The 18,506-nt window shown below is 36.1% G+C and overlaps 1 protein-coding gene across 1 annotated transcript; it reads right to left on the reverse strand.

Moving 5' to 3' along the window:
- Positions 1-1,766: 1,766 nt before the first annotated feature.
- LOC142230053 (uncharacterized) lies at positions 1,767-10,995 on the reverse strand. The gene is made up of 2 exons (XM_075300678.1): positions 10,020-10,995; positions 1,767-2,593 (listed from the first exon to the last, which is right to left on the reverse strand). Exons 1-2 carry the CDS (start codon positions 10,022-10,024, stop codon positions 2,074-2,076), a joined length of 525 nt encoding a protein of 174 aa, XP_075156793.1. The 5' UTR covers positions 10,025-10,995; the 3' UTR covers positions 1,767-2,073.
- Positions 10,996-18,506: the final 7,511 nt, after the last annotated feature.

Consider the following 18,506-nt stretch of genomic DNA (forward strand, 5'->3'; position numbering starts at 1 on the left):
TCATACAATAGGGTGTAAATGGAATATTTGGACGAGAAAAGGGTTTTATATTGAGGTACCAAGGTCTATTTTATAATTTAACCAATTTGATTAAGATATTTTTCTACAATTGTGAAATTATTTCTTGAGGATACGGATCTAAATGTTGCCACCTCATCAGTGTTCAACATTGATTTGGACATTATGCCTCATAAATAGAGGAATGATAAGGATGGTGCACCCCCATCTACCTTGATCTACCATCCAATTTTAATTACTCAAGCAAATTTAAGTTCATTAATATATGGTGACCGCAGGCGCATTTGCAATTCTCGAGCATTTGAAAGACAATCACTGCTGCCATGGTTTTGTGTTTCGAATCTTGATTTTTTTGCAACTCCCTAGCCTTTTTTTCAATTTTATACCCTGCGCCACACTGTGGAACAGGGTATTATAAGTTAGTGCATATGTTTGTAACACCCAGAAGGAGACGAGATAGACACATGGTGTCTTTGGCAATAATGCTCAGGGTGGGTCCCTGAGTCGATATAACCATGTCCGTCTGTCCGTCCGTCCGTCTGTCTGTGAACGCATTTTTGTGATCAAAGTCTAGCTCGCAATTTAAGTCCAATCGCCTTCAAATTTGGCACATGTTCCTAACTTGGGTCAGAATAGAACCCTATTGATTTTGGAAGAAATCGATTCAGATTTAGATATAGCTCCCATATATAACTTTCGCCCGATATGCACTAATATGGACCCAGCAGTCAGAGTTTTATACCGATTTGCTTGAAATTTTGTACAAATAAAACACTTAGTCGTATAGTCAAGTGTGCAAAATTTGATTGAAATCGGTTCAGATTTAGATATAGCACCCATATAAATTTTTCGCCCGATACGGACATATATGGCCCCAGAAGCCAGATTTTTGGCCGAATTTGGTTGAAATTTTGCACAGGGAGTAGATTTAGCATTGTTGGTTGAAATCGATTCAGATTTAGATATAGCTCCCATATATATCTTTCGCCCGATATGGACTAATATGGTCCTAGAAGCCAGAGTTTTGGCCCAATTTGTTTGAAATTTTGCACTAGGAGTACAATTAGTAGTGCAGTTAAGTGTGCAAAATTTGATTGAAATCGGTTCAGAATTAGATATAGCTCCCATATATATCTTTCGCCCGATATGGAATAATATTGTTCTAATAGCCAGAGTTTTGGCCCAATTTGGTTGTAATTTTGCACAGGGAGTAGATTTAGCATTATAGCTATGCGTGCCAAATTTGATTGAAATCGGTTCAGATTTATATATAGCTCCCATTTATAGCTTTCGCCCGATTTACACTCATATGACCACAGAGGCCAATTTTTAGTTCCGATTTAGTTGAAATTTTGCATGAGGAGTAGAATTGGCATTGTAGCTATCCGTGCCAAATTTGGTTAAAATCGGTTTAGATTTAGATATAACTCCCTGAACAATTGGATGACAGCTGAACCAAAAACCAATGGAGTGGAAGTTGAGAAAGAGTGGGATTAAAGAGCAATTGGAACCCAGGAGTACAATGCTTGGATCTTGTCACTATCACCCACTTGCTGCTTGTGTGCTGACCAACACGAGTGGAAATAAAATTGTGGACTGTATTGCGGAGTTGTTGTAATCACAGCAGGAGTGAAATGACCCACCAATATCCAATTGAAGTTGCGGGGAAAGCGACTTGAATTCCTATGTAGTATAAAATCTCCGTATTAGAGATATTATACGCGGGTAAAAGAATAAGAAACACAAGATTTTTCAAGTGGCAATTAATCCTTTATTAAATATAGGTGGCTCACCAGTTGGTAGTCAAAGTGCAAGTGAAGTAATTCTTGAGTTTGTACTTCAGAGAATGTATCGGTATCCGTTTTTACACATTAATTTTTATCGATATATAATTCACAATTAAAAGATACAAATTAATTCTAAACTGTTATACAGAAAACATTTCAATTTGTAACGGTTGAAAATTTTTGAAATTCAAATTTGGAAATTCATTTTTAATAATTAAATGATAAAAATTATAAAAAATAATAAAAAAAATGTTGTCTAAACACCAGTTTAGACATGCCGCCGGCCTTGCACTTGTGCAAAAGATGGCGAGGAACATAAGACGGCAGCTAGAGATCGAATAGCCTCAGACAGAATCAAATGATTTGGCGTGGTTGGTGTTTCTCGGGTTTCTTTGGCCTTCTTTGTGTGTTTACGAGCCCGTGATTTAATTGAGGCTTTTTGCTGCGACGCCTGTTTGACAGTGCTTTGCTGTTGATGAGGTCTCTTCGAGTGGCTTCGTGAAGAAGTGGTATTTTGGTTTCGCGGGTACTGTCCATGTAAAAGCGTATGATGGCGAGCTTTACACTTCCTACAGGAATCTGTTGAGGGGCAAGCATTTGTAGTATGGCTCTTGGCTAAGCAATTTTCGCAGTAATTATGGGTCCTTATAGCAATTCTACGCTGCAGTGCATCCATGTCGAGGAATTTCTTGCAAAAGCGAATTGGGTGGAAAGTTCGACAAAGCTCACACTTATAGAGATAAGGATTTCGTCGGCGTGTGTGAGATGCTTTACGTTCCGTGGTACTTCTGAAATTATTTAAGAGACAATAGTGCAATTATTAAAGGTATTGCCTTCACAAGCGTGAAAGGCAAAGGTATTTATTTGTTTTTGTTTATTGTAAGAGGGTTGAAAAAGTTTACATGTTCTCTGAATCAAATGGCAAAAGACACAATTTTACTATTGGACGTGTTATCGTCCCAGTTTCAACTCGGATATCGGCTACACGAACCATGTTGTCAGATCCGATATGAGTCTTCTCAACTCGTCCGAGCCGCCATTCGCACGGGGGGAGTAAATCATCCAAAACCACTACCAAGTCACCAATTTTAATATTCGGGGTGCAATTTTTCCACTTGTAGCGCTTTTGGAGGGCCTTGAGATAGTCTTCTTTCCATCTTAACGCAAACTGATGGTGAAGTGCCTTAAGTTTCAGCCACCGGTTTATAAGGGATAAATCTGTAGAAACGGGTTCAGGAAGAGCCATTATGGGCGCACCCTTGATAAAATGGCCAGGGGTTAACGCAGTTAAATCAGAAGGGTCTTCAGACATGGCAGAAATCGGCCGAGAATTTAATACACCTTCTATCCGCGTAAGTACAGTGGCAAACTGTTCGAATGTGAACCTATGGGAGCCGGCAATCCTTTTTAGATGATACTTAAAACTTTTTACGGCTGCCTCCCATAGTCCGCCCATGTGGGGTGCATGAGGCGGTATAAATCGCCACTCAAAGCCGTGAGTGGAATACTTCTGAGATATGCAAGTTGATGATGATTTGAGAAAGTGGGAAAATTCTTTGAGAAGATGTCGACTAGCGCCTATGAAATTGCGCCCATTATCAGAGATTACTCTCTGGGGGAGCCCCCGCCTCCCAACGAAACGGGCGAATGCAGCCTCAAATGCTGCTGATGACAAGTCACTACATGGCTCCAGATGTATCGCTTTCGTGGAAAAGCATACAAATACACAAGCATAACCCTTCATTATTGGAGATTTGCGTAAGTGGGAGCTTTTAAGTTCGAAGGGACCAGCAAAATCGATGCCGGTGAAATGAAATGGAGGTGTGATTGTACAACGTTCTGGTGGTAACGGCGCCATGATTTGGGAGCAAGGCTTGTGCTTAAATATAACGCACGTCTTGCACTTGCGTATTATGCTTTTCACTCGGGTCTTTGCGCGAGCCAAATAGAATTCGGTTTGTAACATTCTGCACATTAGAATGCATTCACCGTGTGCAAGAAATAAGTGTAGATGCGAGAGATATAAATGGCATAGCCGGGAATTACCCGGAAGTATTATTGGGTATCGCTCATTATACGATAGGGATGAATCTGCCAAACGGCCGTTCACTCTCATTATCCCATGGGAATCCAAAAAAGGATTTAGCGTGGAAAGTGAACTCTTGTTCGAGATAGGATTGGACTTTTTGAGTTCCCCGTATTCTGTTTCGAAGAAACGTTATCAGGTAGTTCCACATTAACATTAAAGGATTGTACTTGTTTCTGGGATTGTGGTGGAGCGAGGGGATTCGAGTTAGGCCACGTCGATGAGGGATTCGTGATCCACGATGGACCTGTCCACCACAACGAATTTGTTTTTAATTCTTGAGGATTTGAACCTCGGGTGCCGATATCGGCAGGGTTATCACGAGTAGGCACATGTCGCCATTTCGCATTGGGAACTAATGAGTGAATTTGAGACGTACGATTTGCTACGTACGTCTCCCAATTCCATGGGGGTTTAGACAACCATCCTAGGACGATCGAAGAGTCTGTCCAAAGAAATGTCTCGGAAACTTTGAAATCAAATTTTGAAATAACAAAATTCACCAATTTCGCAAGTAAGAGAGCTCCATTCAATTCTAATCGCGGTAGGCAAACAGTTTGAAGTGGAGCCACTTTACTCTTTGCTATTAGCAAGTTCGAAAAGGTTACATGTTTTGAGGTTTGGGATCTTACATAAACACAGGCACAGTAGGCGGCCTTAGACGCGTCAGAAAATCCATGAATCTCAACATTGTCCGTTGGATAATATTGGATCCAACGGTTTATGGTAATTTCATTAATTTGTGACAAGTCAGAAACTAGAGAGCGCCATTTTTGTAGAGATTCTTGGCCAATATCATCATCCCAGCCGATGCCCTCCAACCATAACTGTTGCATCATGATTTTTGCTCGAATAATTATGGGTGTAATCCACCCAGCTGGGTCAAATAATGAGGCAATTGCCGATAAAATTTTTCTCTTTGTTATGCTTTCACAGTCTGAGATGGGATTAAATGAATAAGAGAATGTGTCAGTGTATGCATTCCACTTTAACCCAAGAGCTTTCGCAGAGCTAGTCTCTTGGAAGCGTAAAAAATCAGATTCGTACAAGTCTTCAGGAGATAACCCTTGAAGCAATTGTGAATCATTAGATGCAAATTTCCTTAATGGAAACCCAGCGGAATTGAGAACTTCAACCAACTGATTCAAAATAGTTTTCGTGTCTGTCAGAGTAAAACCACCAGATAAAACATCATCTACATATATTTCATTCCGTAAAATTGAAGAGATTTGTGGGAACTGTTCTTGGCAGTCAGTTGCCAATTGCAAAATGGTTCGAATCGAAAGAAAAGGTGCGCAATTAATTCCAAACGTGACACGGTTTAATTGATAATCTTTAGGGGAACTTGCGGAATCTTTCCTATGTACAATTCTTTGAAAGGGTCTATCCGCAGGATGTACCAGAATTTGTCTGTACATCTTTTGAATGTCACCAGAAAATACATATTTGTATTTTCTCCAGTTGAGTATGACAAAGGTCAGATCGTTCTGTAGAGTTGGGCCAGTGTAAAGTACGTCGTTAAGTGAAAACCCAGATTTCGTTTTCCTCGACGCATTGAACACTATTCGTAGCTTTGTCGTTTTGTGTTCCGGGCGTAATACCGCATGATGCGGAAGGTAATAAGAGCGAAAAGAATCGTTTTGTGACAACTCACATGGTGAAACTTCCTCCATGTGGCCAAGTTTGAGGTATTCGTTCAAGACAGCTTCATACTGCGCGTGAAATTCGGGATTTCTGCTAAGTGTGCGCTCCATACGTGAATATTGCGCCAGAGCCATGAATCTTGACGAACCAAGGGAAACAAATTGGGGAAATTCTTGTTTAAATGGTAGACGTACCATGTACCGACCGTCTTCTCGTCGTATAGTTGTGGATTTGTAAAAATTTTCGCAAAATTCGCTCTCCTTTGACGGTGGTGGTTCGGAAGGAACTTCTTCCGTTTCCCAAAATTTTCGTATGAGTTCATGAAGAAGGCGTGTCTCATCTTCCGAAACCCGTATGGAAAATGACTGCACAGTCTCAGCCCTTATAGGACCACTTAAGACCCATCCGAAAACGGTATTGTAGGCAGAAGTGGTTCCACAAATATTCTTCTTAATGCCGTCTATATTAATAAACCTCTCGGAGTCGTTCCCAAGTACAAGATCTACTTGAGCAGACTTGTTAAAGTTGGGATCGGCTAAGTCTAGTTCCTGAAGAGCAGAGGACTGTGGAATTTCGAAAGACGAAGCAGGTAATCGTTGAGTAACCTTCGGTAAAACTATGGCCCTTATTGTGAAGCGAGAGTCTGTCCTTCGTGCAACCAATGTAAGCTCACATTCCTTACTTGATGTTTGATGCTGTCCACCAATACCTGATATCTCAAACAGCGCCTTTCTATATGGGATCTTCAAGCGATTACGAATCCTTTCAGACAAAAATGTCCTTTGGGATCCTGGATCGATAAGGGCGCGTATAGTAAATAGCTCGCCGTCATGTTCGACCTGCACCAAAGCCGTTCGCAACAAAATAGTCTCGTTGCTAGAAGAAAAGTTGGCCTGAATTTGCGAGCATGAATTGGATGAAGTTGAAGGGCCATCCACGAAAGAGTTAAGAGCCACTTGCTGGCCATCGATAGTAGTCGGTGTGGTTTTATCTGTATTTGTAACAGTCGTAACCGTTTTTATATGGAGCAAAGTGTGGTGGTTTTTCTTACACTCCCAACACCTTTTATTGCTTTTGCAACTATTCTTCACATGACCCGTTGAGAGACAATTATTACAAATTTTATTGCGGAAAACATAATCAATTCTTTCTTGGGTGCTCAATTTCTTAAATTCCGGGCAAATTCGTAAGCTGTGGTCATTATTGCAAAGAGTACATAAAGCCAAATTGTCCTGAGATAAAAATGTTTGAGTCTTCGATTTATAAGACTCAATTGGAGTCGAATATCTATCCTTAGTTGATCGAATTCTGGAAATTCGCTCCACTACTTCGAATCTATTTACAAGAAACTCGTCCATTTGGGACCATCGTGGCAGATCTCTATGGGATTTTAAAGATTGTTCCCACAGAGATAGTGTTTCGTCTGGAAGTTTTGTTGAAATAAGATATATTAAAATAGGATCCCAACCGTCTACGTCAACATCAAATGTTTTGAGAGTCGAAAGGCAATCATTTACTGTAGATTGGACCTTCTGTATCGAATCGCTATTCTCCACAGTGGCAGGTGGGATATTGAAAAGTATTCGGAGTTGATTATCAACCAAGACTCTTTTGTTCTCATACCTAGTCTTAAGGGCATCCCATGCTAAATCGAAATTTTCATCGCACAGGGTATACCTTTTCACGATAGCACCGGCGCTCCCGCGGGTTTTGTTTCGAAGGTGATATAACTTTTGTGCTCGGGTAAGTTTTGGGTGGTTGACGTAGACCGCCGTGAACATATCACGAAATGACGGCCATTCTTCGTAACCACCCTTGAAAATCTCGGTGTCACACGGTGGAACCTTTATAAAACTTCCAGTGGAGTCCTGTGGTTGGCCGTGGTAAACAGAAAATTCATTAGGAATCGGTGCTGGGACGTTAGGCCCAGGAACCCGATATTGTGCAAATAATGAAGGTTGCCTGGAAGTAATGTTCTGACCCCTTTCCATTCGGAGGATATCTATTATCTTTGAACGGGTTGAATAATACTCCTCCGCGCAAATGTTATAATTCAATCGAACCTTATCTTTAAAATCCTTGTCCGCAATGAGCCCTGGAGTCATCATTACGTTCCGATAACCGTCCTGAACCTTCCTCCATCTCCCTTCTAATTCATCAAACTTGACATCTAACAAGGTCTCAGTCTGATTTTCAAGATCAGCTTTCTCAAAAATGTCACAAAATAAAACGAGGTGATCACAGTCGAACAGAAATTCTTGTCCTCGCATATCCTGCTCACCCGCATTGTCATTGCTAACAGAATTCGGAGCACTTCGAGACATATTAACCGAAGGTACGCCTTTGTCCGTAGGAGACAACATGTAATCACGAAAATATAAGGATTGTCAAGATATTCACTCTTTAAGTGGACAATTTATCAGAAAGGACAAACCAAGTGGAGAGTCCTCACAATTCAAATTTAATGGAGCAGAAATGTTTCTGCAGTTTCCCAACAAACAAATCGACCGCGATGATAATTTTCTTTTCAAATTACTCAATAGTTCGACTATTTTCAAACTAAGACTCAGTTGAATTGAAAAAAACAAAATATTCATATATCTATGTATTATATACAAGCGGAAAAAATGTAAACAAGTGCGAGTAAAGTATGAAAAATGGGAATGAAAATCAGTAGAAATCCAGAACAAAATATTTATATAGTATTTGTAAGCGGAAAATATGAAAACAAGTGCGAAAAGATATAAAAATGAGAATAAGAATCAGCAGAAATCAAGAACAAAATATTTTTGTAGTACTTGTAAGCGAAAATATGAACACAAGTGCGAATAAGATATAAAAAATGAGAATAAGAATATGTAAAATCCAATAACGCCGAATGTCAGCTGAGGATTTAGGCTTACAAATTATTCGTTAACCTTTTTCCTCGAGTGCGTAGCAAGCATATGTGCGTAATTAGTGTGCGTGGTATTAATTTTCGTTTTCTTTAGTAAACAGCAGCTCCAACTGATTACATACAGATTATTTGCGATTATTGAGCTATTTTGGGGCTATATATGTATTTATGTGAATATGTATTGATGACAATCTTGTGCAATAGAACTGTGATATAATTGTAAATACTGTGCAATACTTCAAAAAATATATATTTATATTTTATATATTTAAACTTTCTGTTAAGAACAACATTTTTATGTATTTCCCGTTTCCATTTAAATAATGATAATGTGCAATGTTATTTTAGGAAAATGCAATGTCCTAAAGTACTTATTTAATTCGTTTTGTTGCATGAAATGTGCCATATATTTAAGTATATATTTTATTATTTTTTTGCATATCTTTCTTTAAGTCTTGCGTACAGCGCAATGTATTTCAGTGCCAGTCTTAATCTCTTAGGAAAAATAAGGCACTACTTTTAGAATAACAATTTTATTATTCCATTTCATTTTTTTACGAATGTGACATACATTTAAACAATAATAATTATTTCTCTTTATTATTACTTCTCCACCTCTAATTGAGTGATCAAAGTGTTATATGGGCGAATAGCAGAAACTTGATAATATATGTATAAGAGCGTACAGAGAGCCTAACTTAAATATGGCTACGATCTTCCGTTACGTCACTCCATAAAACTTTGAGTGATAAATTGTTTTTTTTTTTCCCAAGAGAAATTGCGCCAAAATTACGAAATGAGAATAGTAAAATAAAAATGAAAAATGTGTTACCTTTCTTATACTCTTCCTTGATGAACAGGTTTTTTTTGGAGATAACGGCAAAATCTCAGACTTCTTTTTTGGCACACTATTTTTATTTCATTTGTTATTTCGTTGTTCCAACTGAACCAAATGAAAGAATTTATTCGTAATATTCTATAACGGATCTTACACTTTTTTCTTTTGTGCGCTAACTTTTTGGTTAAAACAACGGATTTCTTCACATCTGTAATATTCACGAATTTATTTAACCTCCTCCATTTCGCACATTTTGCAAATTTTTTCACCAATTTTGGCACATGAAAAATTTCAGAATTACAAACAATTTCTTCTAACTTTTTACAAATTTTACTAAATTCGGAATTAAAAAGTCCCACAAATGGTGGACTTCTCGGACCTTTGCGACAAGAATTATATTCCTTTCTCAAAATGAGATTTTTCCCTTTTTTTGGATAGCAAATGCACTTTAATATTTTTGTTATTGCTTATTTCGGGTATAAAGCGAAAATTGTAATTTACTTTAAATCTGAACTATATTGCACAGATCGCAATCATATTCCCACAAAGTTGTGATTGCGTGTTTTACTTTATATATGTTCAATCTAATATATTGAATTTTGCGATTTTACTAATTTTTCTCAGATTATTATCATCGACTTTATAGAATTTAAACCACCACGCACACTTTCGATTCCAGTAATAATCCGCGGTTTTACTTAAAGCGCACTTACCGAAGTCAATTACCAACTAATGCGTAGTTGTCATTACCTCATGTTTTATGCTGTGTTTCTTTGTGATTGACTGGTATTACTCTCTTCTCTTGAGGACCATGAACAATTGGATGACAGCTGAACCAAAAACCAATGGAGTGGAAGTTGAGAAAGAGTGGGATTAAAGAGCAATTGGAACCCAGGAGTACAATGCTTGGATCTTGTCACTATCACCCACTTGCTGCTTGTGTGCTGACCAACACGAGTGGAAATAAAATTGTGGACTGTATTGCGGAGTTGTTGTAATCACAGCAGGAGTGAAATGACCCACCAATATCCAATTGAAGTTGCGGGGAAAGCGACTTGAATTCCTATGTAGTATAAAATCTCCGTATTAGAGATATTATACGCGGGTAAAAGAATAAGAAACACAAGATTTTTCAAGTGGCAATTAATCCTTTATTAAATATAGGTGGCTCACCAGTTGGTAGTCAAAGTGCAAGTGAAGTAATTCTTGAGTTTGTACTTCAGAGAATGTATCGGTATCCGTTTTTACACATTAATTTTTATCGATATATAATTCACAATTAAAAGATACAAATTAATTCTAAACTGTTATACAGAAAACATTTCAATTTGTAACGGTTGAAAATTTTTGAAATTCAAATTTGGAAATTCATTTTTAATAATTAAATGATAAAAATTATAAAAAATAATAAAAAAAATGTTGTCTAAACACCAGTTTAGACATGCCGCCGGCCTTGCACTTGTGCAAAAGATGGCGAGGAACATAAGACGGCAGCTAGAGATCGAATAGCCTCAGACAGAATCAAATGATTTGGCGTGGTTGGTGTTTCTCGGGTTTCTTTGGCCTTCTTTGTGTGTTTACGAGCCCGTGATTTAATTGAGGCTTTTTGCTGCGACGCCTGTTTGACAGTGCTTTGCTGTTGATGAGGTCTCTTCGAGTGGCTTCGTGAAGAAGTGGTATTTTGGTTTCGCGGGTACTGTCCATGTAAAAGCGTATGATGGCGAGCTTTACACTCCCATATATATGTTTTCCTGATTTCGACAAAAATGGTCAAAATACCAACATTTGCCTTGTAAAATCGCCACTGCTGAGTCGAAAAGTTGTAAAAATGACTATAATTTCCTAAAATTCTAATACATATATATCGAGCGATAAATTATAAATAAACTTTTGCGAAGTTTCCTTAAAATTGCTTCAGATTTAAATGTTTCCAATATGTATACCCTGCGCCACACTGTGGAACAGGGTATTATAATTTAGTGCATATGTCTGTAACACCCAGAAGGAGACGAGATAGACACATGGTGTCTTTGACAATAATAAGGGTGGGTCCCTGAGTCGATATAACTTTAACAATAATAAGGGTGGGTCCCTGAGTCGATATAACCATGTCCGTCTGTCCGTCCGTCCGTCCGTCCGTCCGTCCGTCCGTCTGTCTGCGAACACATTTTTGTGATCAAAGTCTAGGTCGCAATTTAAGTCCAATCGCCTTCAAATTTGGCATATGTTCCTAATTTTGGTCAGAATAGAACCCTATTGATTTTGAAAGAAATCGGTTCAGATTTAGATATAGCTCCCATATAAATCTTTCGCCTGATATGCACTTATATGGACCCAGAAGCCAGAGTTTTATCCCGGTTCAGATTTAGATATAGCTTCCATATATATTTTTCGCCCGATATGGACTTATATGGCCCCAGAAGCCAGAGTTTTGGCCAAATTTGGTTGAAATTTTGCACTAGGAGTACAATTAGTAATATAGTCATGTGTGCCAAATTTGATTGAAATCGGTTCAGATTTATATATAGCTCCCATATATATGTTTTTGTAATTTCGACAAAAATGGTCAAAACACAAACATTGTCCCTGTTAAATCGCCACTGCTTAGTCGAAAAGTTGTACAAATGACTCCAATTTTCCTAAACTTCTAATATATATATATATATATATATATATATATATATATATATATATATATATATATATATATATATATATATATATATATATATATATATATATATATATGTATATATATATATATATATATATATATATATATATATATATATATATATATATATATATATATATATATATATATATATATATATATATATATATATATATATATATATATATATATATATATATATATATATATATCAAGCGATAAATCATAACTAAACTTTTGCGCAGTTTCCTTAAAATTGCTTCAGATTTAAATGTTTCCCATATTTTTCGTACTAACATTGTGTTCCACCCTAGTGCATTAGCCGACTTAAATTTTGAGTCTATAGATTTTTTAGAACTCTATCAAATGACTATACTACTATAGTCAAATGTGCTAAATTTTATTGAAATCGGTTCAGATTTAGATATAGCTCATATGACCACAGTGGCCAATCTTTTGCTCCGATTTAATTGAAATTTTGCACAGGGAGTAGAATTAGCATTGTAGCTATGCGTGGCAAATTTGATTGAAATCGGTTCAGATTTAGATATAGCTCCCATATATATGTTTTTCTGATTTCGACAAAAATGGTCAAAATACCGACATTTTCCTTGTAAAATCGCCACTGCTTAGTCGAAAAGTTGTAAAAATTACTCTAATTTTCCTAAACTTCTAATACATATATATCGAGCGATAAATCATAAATAAACTTTTGCGAAGTTTCCTTAAAATTGCTTCAGATTTAAATGTTTCCCATATTTGTTTACTAACATTGTGTTCCACCCCAGTGCATTAGCCGACTTACATTTTGAGTCTATAGACTAACAAATTCTGTCCAGATCGAGTGATATTTAAATGTATGTATTTGGGACAAACCTTTATATATAGCCCCAAACACATTTGACGGATGTGATATGGTATCGAAAATTTAGATCTACAAAGTGGTGCAGGGTATAATATAGTCGGCCCCGCCCGACTTTAGACTTTCCTTACTTGTTTTAATTAAAACTTGCCAAAAAAATATTGAAATTTGAGATTTTTGGAGACGAAAGCAACCTACTTTGGGGACAAGATGTAGAAAAATACTGGCAAGACTGCGTACACACAAAAATATATTTTTTGTCTTCTATTATTAATTTTGTTTCAATTGAAAAATTTGTTGAATCAATTACATTTTTATTAGAATATTATTTCAAAACTCAATTAAGACGTATTTACAACTCAATTAAAACTTTTTGGAATTTTTTTCTGTATACTTCTTCAAAGATGTTCCGAATCGTAACGTAACTGTGAATGGTGAGCCAACTTTTTTGGCCCAAAATGCAAGAGCTTGACTTGCATGACATGTGATCGCAAGAAGTCGGTTATTGAGAGGCGAGTTTGGTGAACATTTTATTTCACGTTCGGGACCGGTCAATTGGCCGCCTAGATTATGTTAAAGCTTATGTCAATTCACATAAGCCAGCAGGAAATTTTTTTTTCTGATTCAATCACGAAATTAATTAATCAAATTAATTTTTTTATTGAAATGTCTTCAATCACGAAAACAGTAGTGTCAATCACTTTTTTACTTGGCCATAAAAAATATTTCATTAAAAAATTAAAAATTAATTAGTTTCATTAGCAAATTTCAATTAACATCTTAATTTATTCACTTAAAAATTTATTTGATTTTGACTTAGGGTTTCTTATTTCATTAGAAAGTTGATGGTTTTAAATGAATTTATAATTAAAAATTTTCCACAATTTTTTTTTTAACTAATTTGATTATAAAGTTAATTGTATCAATAATTTTTTTTGTAGTAAAAATTAAAAAAAAAACAAGTATATACGGCCGTAAGTTCGGCCAGGCCGAATCTTATGTACCCTCCACCATGGATTGCGTAGGAACTTCTACTAAAGGCTGTCATCCACAATCGAATTACTTGGGTTGCGATAACACTTGCCGATGGCAAGGTATCGTAAAACTTTTTAACACTGTCTTCTAAATTGTAAGTTAGCCCATACCGGGTATATATTAAACAAAAAAAGCCGATTAAATACGTATATAATCTAGTTTGACAAAATTTTCTATAGAAATAAAATTTTGACAAAATTTTCTATAGAAATGAAACCTTGACAAAATTTTCTATAGAAATAAAATTTTGACAAAATTTTCTATAGAAATAAAAATTTGACAAAATTTTCTATAGAAATAAAAACTTGACAAAATTTTCTATAGAAATAAAATGTTGACAAAATTTTCTATAGAAGTAAAATGTTGACAAAATTTTCTATAGCAATACAATTTTGACAAAAATTTCTATAGAAATAAAATGTTGACAAAATTTTGTATAGAAATAAAATTTTGACAAAATTTTGTATAGAAATAAAATGTTGACAAAATATTCTACAGAAATAAATTATTTACAAAATTTTCTATAGAAATAAAATTTTGACAAACATTTCTATAGAAATAAACTTTTGACAAAACTTTCTATAGAAATGAAATTTTAACAAAACTTTCTATAGTAATAAAATTTGACAAAATTTTCTATGGAAATAAAGTTTTGGTAGATTATTTTTGGCGATATGGACCAATTTTTGTGTAATAAGTCATCGGCTATATATAACTAAAGACCGATATGGACCAATTTTTACATGGCTGTTAGAGGCCATATATTGACAAAATGTACTAAATTTCAACCGTATCGGATGACTTTTGCTCCTCCAAGAGGTTCCGGACGTCAAATCTGGGGACGGTTTATATGGGAACTATATATAATTATGGACCGATATGGACCAATTTTTGCATGGTTGTTAGAGACCATATACTAACACCATGTACCAAATTTCAACTGGATCGGATGAATTTTGCTCTTCCAAGAGGCTCCGGAGGTCAAATCTGGGGATCGGTTTATATGGGGGCTATATATAATTATGGACCGATATGGACCAATTTTTGCATGGTTATTAGAGGCCGTAAACTAACATCAGGTACCAAATTTCAACCGGATCGGATGAATTTTGCCCCTCCAAGAGGCTCCGGAGGTCAAATCTGGGGATCGGTTTATATGGGGGCTATATATAATTATGGACCGATATGGACCAATTTTTGCATGGTTGTTAAAAATCGTATACTAAGACCACGTACTAAATTTCAACCGCATCGGATGAAGTTTGCTCCTCCAAGAGGCTTCGGTGGTCAAATCTGGGGATCGGTTTATATGGGAGCTTTATATAATTATGGACCGATATGGACCAATTTTTGCATGGTTGTTAGAGGCCGTATACTAACATCAGGTACCAAATTTCATCCGGATCGGATGAATTTTGCCCCTCCTAAAGTCTCCGGAGGTCAAATCTGGGGATCGGTTTATATGGGGGCTATATATAATTATGGACCGATATGGACCAATTTTTGCATGGTTGTTAGAGACCATATACTAACATCAGGTATCAAATTTCAATCGGATCGGATGAATTTTGCCCCTCCAAGAGGCTCCGGAGGTCAAATCTGGGGATCGGTTTATATGGGGGCTATATATAATTATGGACCGATATGGACCAATTTTTGCATGGTTGTTAGAGACCGTATGCTAAGACCACTTACCAAATTTCAACCGGATCGGATGAATTTTGCTGCTCCGGGAGGCTCCCCAAGCCAAATTTGGGGATCGGTTTATATGGGGGCTATACGTAAACGTGGTCCGATATGGCCCATTTTCAATACCATCCGACCTACATCAATAACAACTACTTGTGCCAAGTTTCAAGTCGATAGCTTGTTTCGTTCGGAAGTTAGCGTGATTTCCACAGACGGACGGACAGCCGGACAGACGGACAGACGGACGGACGGACGGACATGCTTAGATCGACTCAGAATTTCACCACGACCCAGAATATATATACTATATGGGGTCTTAGAGCAATATTTCGATGTGTTACAAACGGAATGACAAAGTTAATATACCCCCATCCTATGGTGGAGGGTATAATAATTAATGCTTCCAGTTTGATTAAAAAGTTAATTGTATCAATTATTATACCCTCCACCATAGGATGGGGGTATATTAACTTTGTCATTCCGTTTGTAACACATCGAAATATTGCTCTAAGACCCCATAAAGTATATATATTCTGGGTCGTGGTGAAATTCTGAGTCGATCTAAGCATGTCCGTCCGTCCGTCTGTCCGTCCGTCTGTCCGGCTGTCCGTCCGTCTGTGGAAATCACGCTAACTTCCGAACGAAACAAGCTATCGACTTGAAACTTGGCACAAGTAGTTGTTATTGATGTAGGTCGGATGGTATTGAAAATGGGCCATATCGGACCACGTTTACGTATAGCCCCCATATAAACCGATCCCCAAATTTGGCTTGGGGAGCCTCCCGGAGCAGCAAAATTCATCCGATCCGGTTGAAATTTGGTAAGTGGTCTTAGCATACGGTCTCTAACAACCATGCAAAAATTGGTCCATATCGGTCCATAATTATATATAGCCCCCATATAAACCGATCCCCAGATTTGACCTCCGGAGCCTCTTGGAAGAGCAAAATTCATCCGATCCAGTTGAAATTTGGTACATGGTGTTAGTATATGGTCTCTAACAACCATGCAAAAATTGGTCCATATCGGTCCATAATTATATATAGTTCCCATATAAACCGTCCCCAGATTTGACGTCCGGAACCTCTTGGAGGAGCAAAAGTCATCCGATACGGTTGAAATTTAGTACATTTTGTCAATATATGGCCTCTAACAGCCATGTAAAAATTGGTCCATATCGGTCTTTAGTTATATATAGCCGATGACTTATTACACAAAAATTGGTCCATATCGCCAAAAATAATCTACCAAAACTTTATTTCCATAGAAAATTTTGTCAAATTTTATTACTATAGAAAGTTTTGTTAAAATTTCATTTCTATAGAAAGTTTTGTCAAAAGTTTATTTCTATAGAAATGTTTGTCAAAATTTTATTTCTATAGAAAATTTTGTAAATAATTTATTTCTGTAGAATATTTTGTCAACATTTTATTTCTATACAAAATTTTGTCAAAATTTTATTTCTATACAAAATTTTGTCAACATTTTATTTCTATAGAAATTTTTGTCAAAATTGTATTGCTATAGAAAATTTTGTCAACATTTTACTTCCATAGAAAATTTTGTCAACATTTTATTTCTATAGAAAATTTTGTCAAGTTTTTATTTCTATAGAAAATTTTGTCAAATATTTATTTCTATAGAAAATTTTGTCAAAATTTTATTTCTATAGAAAATTTTGTCAAGGTTTCATTTCTATAGAAAATTTTGTCAAAATTTTATTTCTATAGAAAATTTTGTCAAACTAGATTATATACGTATTTAATCGGCTTTTTTTGTTTAATATATACCCGGTATGGGCTAACTTACAATTTAGAAGACAGTGTTAAAAAGTTTTACGATACCTTGCCATCGGCAAGTGTTATCGCAACCCAAGTAATTCGATTGTGGATGACAGCCTTTAGTAGAAGTTCCTACGCAATCCATGGTGGAGGGTACATAAGATTCGGCCTGGCCGAACTTACGGCCGTATATACTTGTTTTTTAATTGAAAAAGTCTTCAGCGTCAATCAACTTTTTAATTGGAATTATTTTAGTGGTGCAATGGTTAGCATGGCCGCCTTGCATGCACAAGGTCGTGGGTTCGATTCCTGCTTCGACCGAACACCAAAAAGTTTTTCAGCGGTGGTTTATCTCACCTCAGTAATGCTGGTGACATTTCTGAAGGTATCAAAGCTTCTCTAAGTGTTTTTACTGCAATGTGGAACGCCGTTCGGACTCGGCTATAAAAAGGAGGTCCCTTGTCATTGAGCTTAACATGAAATCGGGCAGCGCTCAGTGATAAGAGAGAAGGTCACGAATGTGGTATTACAATGGACTGAATAGTCTAAGTGAGCCTGATACATCGGGCTGCCACCTAACCTAAACTAAACTAGTGATTTTTTTCTGTGCATTGGAAGACCACATTGAAGCGTTTATACCGGCCAGCAAAATTATGACACAATTGGACTAAACAGTTGGACCATTTGAGGCGTAGTGGCAGTCAACATTTAAATAAAATAATCTTGAAACATTAAATTATATGGACCGTACACACCAAAAAAAAATGGTTTTCTGATTCAATCACGAAATTAATGGATCCAATTAATTATTTAATTGAAAGTCTTCAATCACAGAAATGATAGTATCAATTAAAAAATTAATTTAAAATCAATTAAATTAATTGATCCAATTAAAAACTTAATTCTACTATTAATTTTTGTGATTAATTTTTGTTTCAAATAAAAAAATTGTTGAATCAATTAAATTTTTAATTGAATATTTTTTTAAAACTCAATTGGAAATATGTTCGTGAAAAAATTTTCCGTGTACTATCGATTTAAATAAAGATTTCATACATTTTTCAAATTTTTATGTAGTTTTTTTTTTTAATTTTCCTACAGCTCTTTAAAATCACCATATAGTAGTGAAGAATAACTCATCCATTTTTTGCAAAATAATTAACTGAGTTGAAATGTGCAAAGATGAACACTTAAC

Source organism: Haematobia irritans, chromosome 3 (genome assembly GCF_050003625.1).
Source record: "Haematobia irritans isolate KBUSLIRL chromosome 3, ASM5000362v1, whole genome shotgun sequence".
In the NCBI taxonomy this organism is placed as follows: domain Eukaryota; kingdom Metazoa; phylum Arthropoda; class Insecta; order Diptera; family Muscidae; genus Haematobia; species Haematobia irritans.